The following is a 12,620-nucleotide window of genomic DNA, read 5'->3' as shown; positions in this document are numbered from 1 at the left end:
GAAATGCAGATCCAAAGCATTTTTAAATTGGTCAGAATAAAACTTGCTTTCAGATATTACTTGGCTCTGCAGCGTCTTATCTCATTAATCATTGCATGGCTTAGAATAATGTTTTCCAGTTGGAAAGACTACTAGCTGCCGCTGGTTGAAGCTGGCCGTTACGACGGAAGCCGCAAGCTGCCGCGCTGCCAGGGACTGCTCAGTGCTGCGAAGTCGGTCAGGCTCTTGGGTGTGTGAGGGGAGGTTTTTTAAAATTTTGCAGTGGACAGTCTGGTATCTCTTTAGGTGAATCCAACTGAATACCGTAACTGAAGCAAAAAGCGAGCGAGCTAAGCTCAGAGAAGAGTGCATTGATAGTTTTCAGCTAAGACGTTTTTTTCCACTATACTTTTCCTGTGTTTTCTTCCACACGTAGCTGTGTGGAAGTCCTTGGACCAAATTTTGATACATTACCTGATGCCACTGACTTCAAAACCAGGTTTATAGTCTGAGAACCGGGGCAGGGGGGGGCTGTTGTCTGTGTCAAACTGAATTTCTTATCCTCCTTTCGCTGCCGCCCCGCGTGCAGGGGAGCACCCAGCCGTGGCCACCGACCTCCTTGGGTGAGACCGCCCCGAGCTCGCAGCGCCCCGGGCGCCTGGCGTTTGCCGGGCAGCAAGGTGGGAGCACCTGGAAGCTGCCCTCAGTCAGCAGGCGGGTGATTTTAGCGTTGGTCATTCCTTTCTCTTCCCCGTCTGGGGTTTCTCTGTAGTGAGCAGCAGCAGGTTCCCGGGAAGGGCTGGAGGTTTTCTGCCAGGCCTTCTCTCAGGCGGTTCGGGAGGCTTTGCCTTTCAGCACCGGGCTTGTTTTCTGCAGCATCACTTAGTAACTGCGTGCTCCTAGTCGCGGAATAGAGGCCGGGGCAAACCGCATATGAAACAAATTCTAAAAGCGGTCTATGAGGCTGAAAGAAATATTAAAGTGTACGAATCTGAGAAAAATTGTTGGTGTTGTGTGCGAGGGAACTGGAGGGATATCTGATCTTTTCATTTGGCCCAAACTTCAGCATCTTAGTCATTTAAAAACGGGGTGTGCTCGGTTGCCTCTGTGCTCCCGAGAGGAAGCGTGCGGATGGCTGGAGCCGCGCAGGCTCACGGCCCGCGTTGTACGCGCCGCTGTTTCCGTCCGGCCCTGAACTCAAGGGGCCGAGCGTGTGTGTCCTGACGAGTTGCACTTCCTACAGTTGCATGCAGACCGGTCTTTGGGGCTTGCAGTGACTTCATTGCGTAAACACAGGTCAACGGAGACACAGTAAATACGTCTTGCAGGAAAGCATGGAACAGAGGGGGATGAATTAACCTATCAGATAGTTTTGTAAGTAAAGGTCCATTTTTCAGGACAGACTGGAAAACATGAAAAATGAAGTTCATGAGTAAATCATTTTGGCGTGAAGAAGGTTCCCATTAAATATCCTTAGCAGAATATACCATTCCTGTCTATTTTAGGTGCATAGGAGAAGCCGTTATGCTGCATGCAACAAGTATCAACTGGTGGCATCAACCTAATAGATGAAATTTTGAAAAGCCAAGAAAATATTCATTTAGGGTGGTGCAAATGTAGAGCTGGAATGTGAATGCCAAAGTTTAGAACGACAGGCCTTTGGAGTGCATCCATCCTAGAAGATGTTTACTGTGTTTTGTAAATCTGTGAAGTAATAAAAGCACTTTCAAATAAGACAGATTACAGCTACTGATACCTGTAGAGAGATTGTTGTTTTCTTAACGCTATTCCCTTATCCAAAGGGTGTTTTGAAATGATTATTTGCTACGGAGATTAAAATATACTTGACATGAATTGCAGACCTACTGAGGCCAACATTTTCAGACTCGGATGACCTGGAGGGAGGCTTCTAAAGCTGCGTTTAAATATGCAAGTAAAAGTGGCCTGATTCTCAGCGCTCGTTTATGCCACCACCAGCAACTTCATTCAAAGCTATTGGTCTTGAGCACATCTGTAAATCAGATCACTCTTACTTATGTAACCTGGTATATTTGACGAGCTGGCTCGTCAAAATATATTTGACGTCAAAATAAAATTTATTTTATATTTTTTAAAATAAAATTTATAAAAATTCTGCTCTAACGTGGTTTTAACTATGGTAGCTCACTTAAACATATGAAAAAGTAGCATTTCAAAGCATGTAAAAACAAAACATTTTCTTATATGGGTTAATAAATACATTTTTGTCATCCAGTCCTCTAAACAATGCTATTTTCATTGCGAGTTTCAAGTTTGAGTTCTTTGATAGCAAAGAAATATATTTCCCTTCTTTTAATTAGATCAAATCCATTTTATGAACCAAAATCAAGCCCTGCTTTAATTAAAGCTGCTCCACTGCAAGAACCAGAGAAGAAGATGAAAAGAAAGGCTCCTGAACCACCAAACCTCTTGCCAAAGACAGAGACAGGAATGAGTGAGAACATGTCAGCTATTCCAGCATCGAAGGAGCTTTCTTCTTCTCCTAAGGTAGGCTTTTCATACTAAAATTTTGTCTTTATTATTAAAGCTACCATTATGTGTATTGTAGACATCCTATTTATTTCTGCAGGCCTTCTTAAGAGCTTTGCTTATACTTAATAAGGTGTCGGCTCATCTCTATTCACTTACTGGTTCATAGGGAGAGAGCAGCGGTAGGAGCTTGTATTTTTTCTTTAAGGATTTAATGACAACAGTGTCAGCAACTGCAGTTTCAAAGAAAAGAGTCTTCTAGTAACAAATGTTACAGGCCAGCTGGATATACTATTGAGAAGGAAGAAAATCATGATGAACAATACTTTGTCTTGATCTATTGTAATGTCACTAAGCCTTGCCCCTGCTGAAGAGCCTGTCTCCACATTTCTGTCATAAATCTGGGTTTTAAGAGCTTAGTACTTGATACTGTTTATTTGTATTAGGGTTTATATTTGTCCAGTGCCATCGTTATGTGGAAGTACTTTTTAAAAGTCACAGCCTGCTTTAAATCAGATTAACAGGTTTTTTTGGGGAATGTCCGGACCAAGCATAGATGTATATGTACATACATCTGTTTCTCAAGCTGAAAATAGGGATTAACTTTTGTTGAAGAGGGCAATGAGCAGAGCAGATATTTCAGGACGCAATAGCTGAATTGCAGCGCCAGCGTTTCAGCAGTTAGCACCCCTTGTGCATCTTTACACAAATCAAGCATTTCGTAGTGTGTATTGATGAGATCTTTTCAAAACAAATCTGGAATTTGCTTACTGCTTGTTTTTAAGGATAGGAAGCTGAGGACAGAAAGCTTCCTTTCCAGCACAGCTCTCCCAACTTATATGTATTATCATCTGTTTTCCCTTGAATTGGTGTTGACATACATTCATTTAAGAGTTGAATGAAACTACTTGTCGTTCTTATCATTTTGTTGCTTAATTAGTGAGATAGATTGCTGACATGTCCTTGTCGCTCCCGGCTCTGACCTTACTGACATCCTAGCACTCAGGGTGAAGAGCCTGAGACCAGAAATCTAATCTATGTCTTTTCATAGCGAAATAAAACAACTGAGAAGTCCACAAGCACAATTCACAGGTTATTCTTAATATGCAAAACCACAACTAGAGAAATATTAAATCAAAGTATAGAAGTTTTATAATGCACTGTGATGGAATTAGATCCCATTTACCAGTGTTTCTGTTTGAAGAATTTCGCCTATTATTTGATTTTTAGTCAAAGTGGTCAAAGTTATTAATAATGATAATAATAAAGTGGTATTACCAGGCAGAGAAAAGACATCTGTGTAAGAGGTTTGGAAGAGATGTTATCTGCTCATTTGATGAAGGTCGTGCCCTCTTTGCTTGTTGTTTGGGAGTTTATTTTACAGGTCTGCATCCTTGGAAGTACATCTCACTGCTTTATTTCATGCCTTTGTGATGCTGAAATAAGTTACTACTGCTGGTTAGGTTACTGCTGGTTTGGTCTACCACAGACTAAGTTCTAGGTTGTCTGGAGCTTTAATTGAATAAGAAAAGGTGCAAGATTCAGCTTGCTGAGAAGAGTGTGCAGTTGGGAACATGGGCCAGTAGGTCCTACTATTACGCAGGGTGGTAATCTATCTCCTAATCCTTCGGTGCATGCTGGTTTGCAGCCCACCTTGCTGCCCCAGAATCCCAATCTTTTACAGGCTTTTGAAGGACCATTAGGGAAGGTTCCAAAGCAGCTACTACATCCTGGTTTATTATATTACAGCTAGAGTGGAAGGTTTTGCTGACGGGATGTATTAAAATATTGTACGATCGCTTACCATTCTGAAAGCACAGTCGCTCCTGTGTTTGAATTATTTTGTTCTAAGCTGATAAAATTCTAATAACTTTAGTTCAAAAGCACTTTACTTGGAATGATTCCTGAAGTTCAGAAAACTACTACCTTTTAATAGAAAGGAAAATTAAACTATTTGCTCACACCTTAATACAAAATAGTGCTGAGACAGGGCTTGGGCTGTTGGCACATCTTGTTTGTGTATTACTCAAGAAGAGTGACAATGTTTAGCAACTGTGAAACACCTCCCATCAAAGGGTATGGGTGCTATGCAAACATTAACTTAGCACACGCCCTTGTGTGGGGGCAATAGTCCCATAAGGGTAAACTTAGGTAAATGGAGGTTAAGTAACTAAACTTACTAAGTGATTTGTCCAGGTTTGCCAGGCACAGAAAGCCTTTGAGAGAACTACGGGCAGAACTCAAGTGTCCTGACACGTTCTGGACCCTGTCTTGGTTATCTTCATAGCAGCTAGTTGCAGGACAGAAATGCTAGTCCTCGGACTACGTGAACAGAGCATTATTATTGGAACTTCAGAGCTTCCTGAGCTGCAGGAAAAAAGGCTCCAAAAAGGCTGCTGCAAATTTTTGAGATATTTGGAGATCGTTTTTCCTTTCTGTGCTAATGTTGTTTATCATATTCCTTTACACAGAAAATAAAAATGCTGTCAATGCCATTTATTAATATTTGTAGATCTCAAAGATTATAAGGTGTAAATTATTCTTGAAAAGATTATTTGATACATGACAGGTTACTGCTCAAGATGCAGGTTTCAAATACTCGAAATTGTGTTACTCTACAAAATAATAGTTAGATTTTGAAAATAATAGTGTCGTTCTTAGCAACATAAATACCGATTTAAAAGTAGGGCAAAGAAGGATGATACTTCTTTAAGCATACACCCAAGAAACAAATCCAGCAGGTGTGGCTGGACACCGAAGCTACTTCATTCAGTATTCAGCTATGATGAGCCTTCTAGCATTGGCACCCAGGATAAGGAACACTGTCACAGAAATCCAGTTATGTTTGCTGTTGAAACATTGTAGCCTGAATCCAGCACTTTACCATTACCCAAGCAGTGGTAGAAAATGTTTCTAGCCTGAGGAATGTCTGACTTCCCACACATTTTTTTTTTGGGGGGGGAGGGTATGTTTTCTTAATATATAACAGCAATGTTTGTGGTAATAAAAAAGAAGAATTAAACAATTTTTAGCAGTCAGCAGTCTTGAACGTGTCTCGTTTGAGAAAAGGCTTAAGCTAATTCATCTACATGGATTGTAAGAACCGTTTTTCTAAGGGAATTTTATGATCAAAAACTAAATATGCGTGCTAGATTTCCCTGGAATCATACCCGCATTTAATTACCCCTATAGTTGCCACTGCAAATCAGGCTCCCCCTCGATCTGTTGTTCAGAGGTGCAGTATAATTCTGCATAAAAATTTCTTATAAAAGTAGGCAGAACATTCCAGAAAACATGTTTTTATCTGGTGGTATTTAGCATCGTGCCTGGTATCTCCAGGATAAAGAGGGTACTCCAAGGCACAGTCAGCAGCTGATGACTCTTTCAAGTCATCAACTTGTTGATGAGTTCTTTCAAGAACTCAACAGTCAGTGAAGATAGAACATGAGACCAATAAATGGACATTAACTTCAGCAGCCATGAAAATGGTGGAAGGAGAAGTTGAAGCAAAGACTAGATGTTTTATGCAGACTGACATGAAAACTTACTGTCCAAATAGTTACAGGTGACTGCTGGACAGAAAGATGCGTAGTGATGTGAAATACAGACAGTATTTAACCTTTGGTTTTTTCCTTGAAATGCTTGTTCTCAGGCATGTAGAGTACATGTGCCTGAGGTTGCAGGGGGCTGACAATCCCCGTGAGCAGCCAAGGCTGACCGGCATTCCATTCGCTCCGAGATACGGGTCTAGAGTAATGATACGGGCGACAGTGATAGCCGTCACCGGATCTTCCGTTCCTCTGGGGCTTGCCGTTAGCCTCTTTCCTCTCCAAACACGTTGCCCTGCTCAGTGCCTCCTTACTGTTCCATAACAAAATTCAGATGTTGGGGGTTGGACTAGATGATCTCCAGAGGTCACTTCCAACCTTACTGATCCTCTGAGAAAAGAGTACCAATGACGCTGTTTCTGCCTGCCACAAACATGAGGGGTTTAGCCTACTTTAGGTTGGCTGAGGTCACGAGGACTAGCATAAGCTTAGGGTCTTGCCCCTTTCGTATTAATTCTGCGCAGGGGACACCTCTGGTTCTCCAGCTGCTGTGAGATCATCCCGCTGGCTGGCTTCTCTTGGCCGTTTCCACCGTACCCTCTCTGTGCACTGCCTACCTTACCTGTTTGAAGTGTCTACCTTGCACTGCTTCCTTGATCAGTTAACTGGAGTAGTAAACATTTTCTAGGCCTCCTTAATGACTTCCCATTGAAGAGGCCTTTCTGATGGCCCAGTGATCCCCATATAATCCTTCTTGATGAGAAAGGAGCAGTTATCTGTCACACATGATGCAGTATCAAGCTCTCCATAAAGGTTTAGCCAGCTCTTGGCCAATCGTATTAGCTCAGCATTTGCTGTATCTGGTTTGGGAGGAAGTTTGGCTTCCAAATACTATTACATACATGTATTTCCTAGAAGAATACCTTAATTTTTCCTGTCTTTCCTCCCTGTTTTCTGTAAACCAATCTGAGTCATCAAAGAAAGCCTAAAAATTCAGATTTTTGAAGGCCTAGAATTATCACACAGTTAATTATCTTAAATGGCCTTGAAGACTATGATGTACTGTCTATATTTAGACAAGTCTGAAAAACAAACTGAAGCTGTAATTAAGCCCTGCAGTCATCAATCTGCTACAGTGCTGCCCTGCCAAGCTGAAGTGTTGTTGGGCTTGTTACCATCAGGCATATCCTACTGTTCTCAACGTGGTTGGATTGCAAGGCTCTCTTTTTCACAGAGGTGATGGAGACTTTAAATTTCCTCTGCTTGTGCTTGACTTTTGGGGAAAAATTGAACAACTTTAGAGTTCAAAATGTGTACTTATGTCAGTGGTTCCCTTTTGTCAGAGCAGTGCATAGCAGGCATGCCTGCATCCATCCCTTTTTCAGTTGATTAAAAAATATGCATGCCACTCAACTTGAAAATATGGTCACAGTATCTCTTATCGTTCCTGGGTTATGTTGAGTTTATTGGAAACAAAATCCAGGTATCACTCCAGGAGTCAGCAGCTGTGTCTGTAGTGCAGAAGCTAAAGCCATGTGTTTCTGCAAAATCATGAGTTTTACTGCCTCTGTTAGAATGAGGGAGGAGGAATGCTACTGTGTTTATGTGGAGGTGATGAATTATTTACTAGGCCCACAGGAGGAAACATAATCACCCTAATGCCTAGAACAGATATTTTAAAGTGAGAATAGCTTCTGCACTGGGCTTGGTGTTATCCATTCTTTGGAAGGCTGGCATATGCCTTTCCCTTTGGGAAACCATTCTTCAGAAAGGCTTTTCCTGTTACATGATAATGTTGGCTTGTTGCCTGGTTGCAGCCAAGGCCTGGATCCCATTGAAGGCTCGTGAATGTGAAATCTTCAAGGTTTCTGGATACCATTATTGTCATTAAGCTACTAAAAGTCAGTAATTATGCTACATTTGGTGGATCTAGCTTTTGCTCTCATACGTCCTTTCTTCAGTCTCCAGGGTCTGGAAACCTGTGTTTGTTGGTGCTAGGCACATGGTTTTTGCAGAGTGGCTGCTGCAGGTACCTCAGACTAGTTGCCAGCCCGGGCCTGGTGGCTCACAGAGCGCGCACTCTCACAGTTTTCTGTTGGGTTCTCTGCAAAATCACAGTAGATAAGAAGTCTACACTCCAATCTTCCTGATATCTTGGATGGTAAACAATTTTGTAAACGGACATAGAACTGCTGTCAGACCACAGGGACACTTTTTGAATCTACCTCGGGTCTGTTTAGCTGATTTATGAGTTACACTTAGCAATTGGTGAAAGTATATGGCATCAGGACAGAGTGATAAGTAGGCTTAAATCTGTGATATTAATGTATATACCATTGTCACTGTTGTGAAAGTCACGGTGTTACTGATAGCCATGAAAACATATTTTGGTGCTTGTAACCAAGAACAACTGATGGCCTTTTATGTTGGCAGGAAAGGAGAATATATATTGACATAATAATCCAAAGCCAATAATAACATTTGTGATTGTCAGTGTCATCATCTAAGGTCTCTCTTTCTTTTTTAAACTAATACGAATGTTTTGCAATGCCCAGTGATAGTCTATGCCGTCATGCCAGGCAAGCTCTCTGATGTAAACTCCGCTGAAACATGTAGGAGAAGTGGTGTGCTGTAATTAGAGAAATGTATTTTTTTTCTGCATCATGTGTAATAACATCTCTCCATCAGGTCTCCATTGTGTATCTGCCGTGCTTTTCAGAGGGCGATTTCTGTCTCATAGGCAGTTTGCCCTTCAAACTGGTCGGCATGATAGCATACAAGAATCACTTCCTTGTGAAAGAAAAGGAGTTCTCGGACGCTTTTCAAGGAAACAAGAAGAAACCTGAAGTTCAAGGCAGAATAAATGTTTAGGCAAGAAAAGATGTGAAACTCACTCTTAGGTGAGTTTAGTGGAAGGGGAGTGAAGTAACATTCTGTACAGTGCCAGGTGCTACTCTCCAAGATTTCAGTCTCAGGTTTTCCATTTTTACTATTTGTAGTTACTTCAGCGTTAGGAACCTTATGTGATACAACAGTAGGAAGGGCTCATTTGAAAACACAGGTGGGCAAATCAATACGAGATGCAGTAATGCTGCCAAGCTGAGGAATTATGTTCAATCGCAAATGGTAGATGAAGGAGATCACTCTTTTTCTCTCAAACAAATCTCAAAAGTACCTCAATTATCTATTCACGTCAGAACTTCCTGGCTCTCTGGAACATGTTCGTTAATGATTTTGCTCCTTTCCAGCTTCATGTTAGCTGCAAAGGAATTGTGCAACTCATTTGCATGAGATCTTTGTCAGTTCCTCTGTAGATAGATAGCTCATCCAGCCCAAAGAAGCCTCAGGAGGTAGTGGACAGAATTTTAAGATATCTACTGTTATGAACTTGTGCAAAAAAAACACTCCGAGAAAATCTGTCTTAGCATGCAGTCCTAAGACAATTTGTCTTTTAATAGGAAGAAGGACAAGCTGCACATGTAATGTGAGCAGAGAGATAGTGAGATAATCATATTGAAGCATAGACAGTTCATTAAACTTGCAGCTTTTCAAGTGTTAAGTAATAAAAGAGGCTCCTTTTTTTTATACAATACTTATAACCATCTCATATTACAGTTTGCATGACTTTTAAATGGTGTTTGTTAGCTTAACTAGCTACGTGCTTTTTGTGCGTTCTTCACCATTAACTAATGTCTGGACTTGTAACAACTTTGACAGAATATGTGCTAGAATAAGAAAGCAACTGTTGTCCTCTTCTCTTCCAAATATAAATTTTCCATATATATTTTTCCATATTGCTGAAGGGTCAGTACAGGCTAAGGAATCTCTTCCTGTTGTCCTTAACTAGGATTTACTGTGCTGTCTTCGATCCCTGTCCCAGCTTCTCACATCCCGCCTGCCCGGCCCTGCCTTGTGCCAGCGCCGGTACCCACTGCGAGTTATGCAAGTACCAGGAGCAGGACACAGCATCAGCCCGGGAATAAAGCGGGATGATCATTTCCAAGGGCAGCACAAGCTTTTGCTGGCAGTGAAACATATGCTTAGTATCTATCTAGGTGATGTGCTGGTTTGAGGAATTTGTGTGTCAGATGACTTATTAATGAGTGAGCAGTGATGCAGTATACCATTTCAGATCATCAGATAGCTAAATATTACAACTTCTGGGTATTGGTTCTTATGTTTTTGTTTCATTGTTGACCAGAGTGTGCACTAATTTCTCTATAAATGGGGGAAAAAATGCACACGTGTACACACACATGCCACATATATTTACACACACAGGCACACACATATATTTGTAAATTTTTTAATTAAAATTATTTAATGTCTTACCTGTAGTCCATATTTGGAAATAAATAAAAAAACTGTTGAAGAGAGGCTGTTGCATGTAATAGGACATGAAAACAGAACCATGATAGGACAGAAAAAAAAAAAAAAAAGAAACTATTGCAAAAACCGTTTCTGTCTTCAATATGCAGGTATGACTGTGTACGAAAAGGAGTTGTGGATGTAGAGGAGTAAGCGCGTTTATGGATAGACATTGCTGGGGAAAATGAGGAGCCCCTGTTTTACTCTCCCTTTTTAGTTAGAAATCTTGTAAAACTTGATGTAAAAAGTGGTGAGTAACGTGTGGCAACCTAACCATGAGCAGTGACAAAAGAGGCTAGCAGAAGTGGCAACTTTTTACTGTCCCGTAGGACCCAGGAGAGTATGCAAAGTATTGCATGGGTCTATCTGAAAGGCTACTGCTTTCATGCATTGATTTTCACTTGCATGTTGTTTCCTTAGACTACCAAAGTGATGAGCAGCCAAATGCTTTCTCTGCTGAGCATTGCTTGTTTTGCCCATTCGGTTTTACTATAGCAGTTGTCAGTGTTGATAATGTATTGGATTTAGTTTCTTCATAACCTTGTTTGATTTTTTCCCTTCTCCTCCTAGATGGCTTTATCAATGTATTACAATAAATTGGTGGTGGGTGGTGTCTGTTTTCTTCTTGATTGGAGCCAAAAGGAGTCAGTTTGCGTATATCAGAAGTATAGGTGAAACCCTTCCTTGTTCCATCTGCTGCTTTCTGCCCTTCCCAAAAAAGTATTTTATGTCCATTTTCAGTAACAGATCGGTTGTGTACCACTGTCAGAAGGATTTAGATACTATCTTGTAGTGTCATGGACCTGGTATTACCTTTAGGAGAGATGCTTCCTTCTGAATTTCAGGTTCAGGTGATCTACACACATGTTCCTGTAGCTAGAGCCCTGCATGGAGACTCCTTCCAACTGCGACCCCTCACGTCTCACCTCGTCCCTTTTCTGAGCACAGGTATCAAGAAACCGATGTATTGTGTGAATAGACGCACATCATTGCGTGCAGGGTTTTCCGCACAGCTCATGCAGCACCGTGTCCGTTGTTCGGCAGGGAACTAGTCCAGGTCGTGCACTGTGTGAGACGAGGGCAAGCTGAACAGCACGGCCTTCTTCGACAGTTAAGGCGACTGAACGCCGTCCGGGAGCAACGGATATTATCCGTTCCTCTGTCATGGACTCCTTGTGTGGTGCTAAGCTGATCTGTTGAACCAGATTTTAGACAGCGGTGGGTTTTTTTTAAGTTCTCAGCTTGATACAATTACGATAAATTTGCAAAGCTACTAGCTAAACTCAAGTGCAGTGCAGCTTAGAGTTGTTTTGTAGCGTACGAGGTATCATAAAACAAGCGGTTCTCTATAAAGGCCGGCATTAGGTGCCTCAAACTGAGTACACAAAAGCAATAGCAATAATTTGGAGTTGTCTTTTCTTTGGATCTTGCTTTTTCTTCTGTTAAATGGACTGCTACCTCATAAGGATGTCCAGCAGATTAAATGTTTAATCTTCTAGATTAAAATACCACGAAGATGAACCCTACAGAAAAGCCCTTTGATGAGATTAATGATACCTTGTCCAGTTCAAGGCCCAGAGACTGTGCAGCAGGTGAAGCATGAGGACAAACAACCGGTAATAAGGACACGCAGGGATATTGGGTATTCCCGTTCAGTGAGATTGGTCGCTGTGTGCTCTGAGTGAGGTACAAGTCTAGAGAGGTGCACGTAAAGATTGTATCATAATGCAAATGTAAAGGCTTGCTGATACTAATGTTGAATTTTGTAATTCAGAACCCTAATTTTGTAATTCCTCAACTTCTGAACACTTCATTTGGCATCTTTAAATGCTGCTGCTGGAGTATTTCAGTGTTTCTTCTTTGGATCCTCATTTGTGGTGGGGATGCAGGTACCAAGTCTCCAGGGTTGTCCTAAAAAAATCTTTTTAATTGTAAATTAATGCATGTAATTTGCACGATAATAAATGCTTGGATCCTTCTGTCATTTTCGTAATTGTTCTTTAAGATATTTCTGCATTATTGGTGCAATCTAGCTGCTATTGAAAGGGATGGAAACTTTGCTAGTGCCTGCAGCAATTCTAGACTGGACCAGCTAGCACCACTGCAGAATGCATGTGCAAGTAATGTTTGGTAATTTAGCTGGCGTTATGACATTCAAAGACCTGCTTTTCAGATTTTTGTATTTAGCTTGTATTTACAAATCACTGTACTTGCATG

The 12,620-nt window shown here is 41.3% G+C and overlaps 1 protein-coding gene across 5 annotated transcripts in view; it reads left to right on the top strand.

Moving 5' to 3' along the window:
• EHBP1 (EH domain binding protein 1) overlaps positions 1-12,620 on the top strand; it is a 210,753-nt gene that overhangs the window by 102,148 nt on the left and 95,985 nt on the right. For all 5 annotated transcript variants that reach the window (XM_062571439.1, XM_062571442.1, XM_062571441.1 and 2 more), the window contains exon 10: positions 2,319-2,505. In XM_062571439.1, the coding sequence (XP_062427423.1) occupies positions 2,319-2,505 (187 nt within the window). The remainder of the gene's footprint in view (positions 1-2,318; positions 2,506-12,620) is intronic.

Source organism: Rhea pennata, chromosome 3 (assembly GCF_028389875.1).
Source record: "Rhea pennata isolate bPtePen1 chromosome 3, bPtePen1.pri, whole genome shotgun sequence".
In the NCBI taxonomy this organism is placed as follows: Eukaryota; Metazoa; Chordata; class Aves; order Rheiformes; family Rheidae; genus Rhea; species Rhea pennata.
This window is presented reverse-complemented; position numbering and strand designations above follow the sequence as displayed.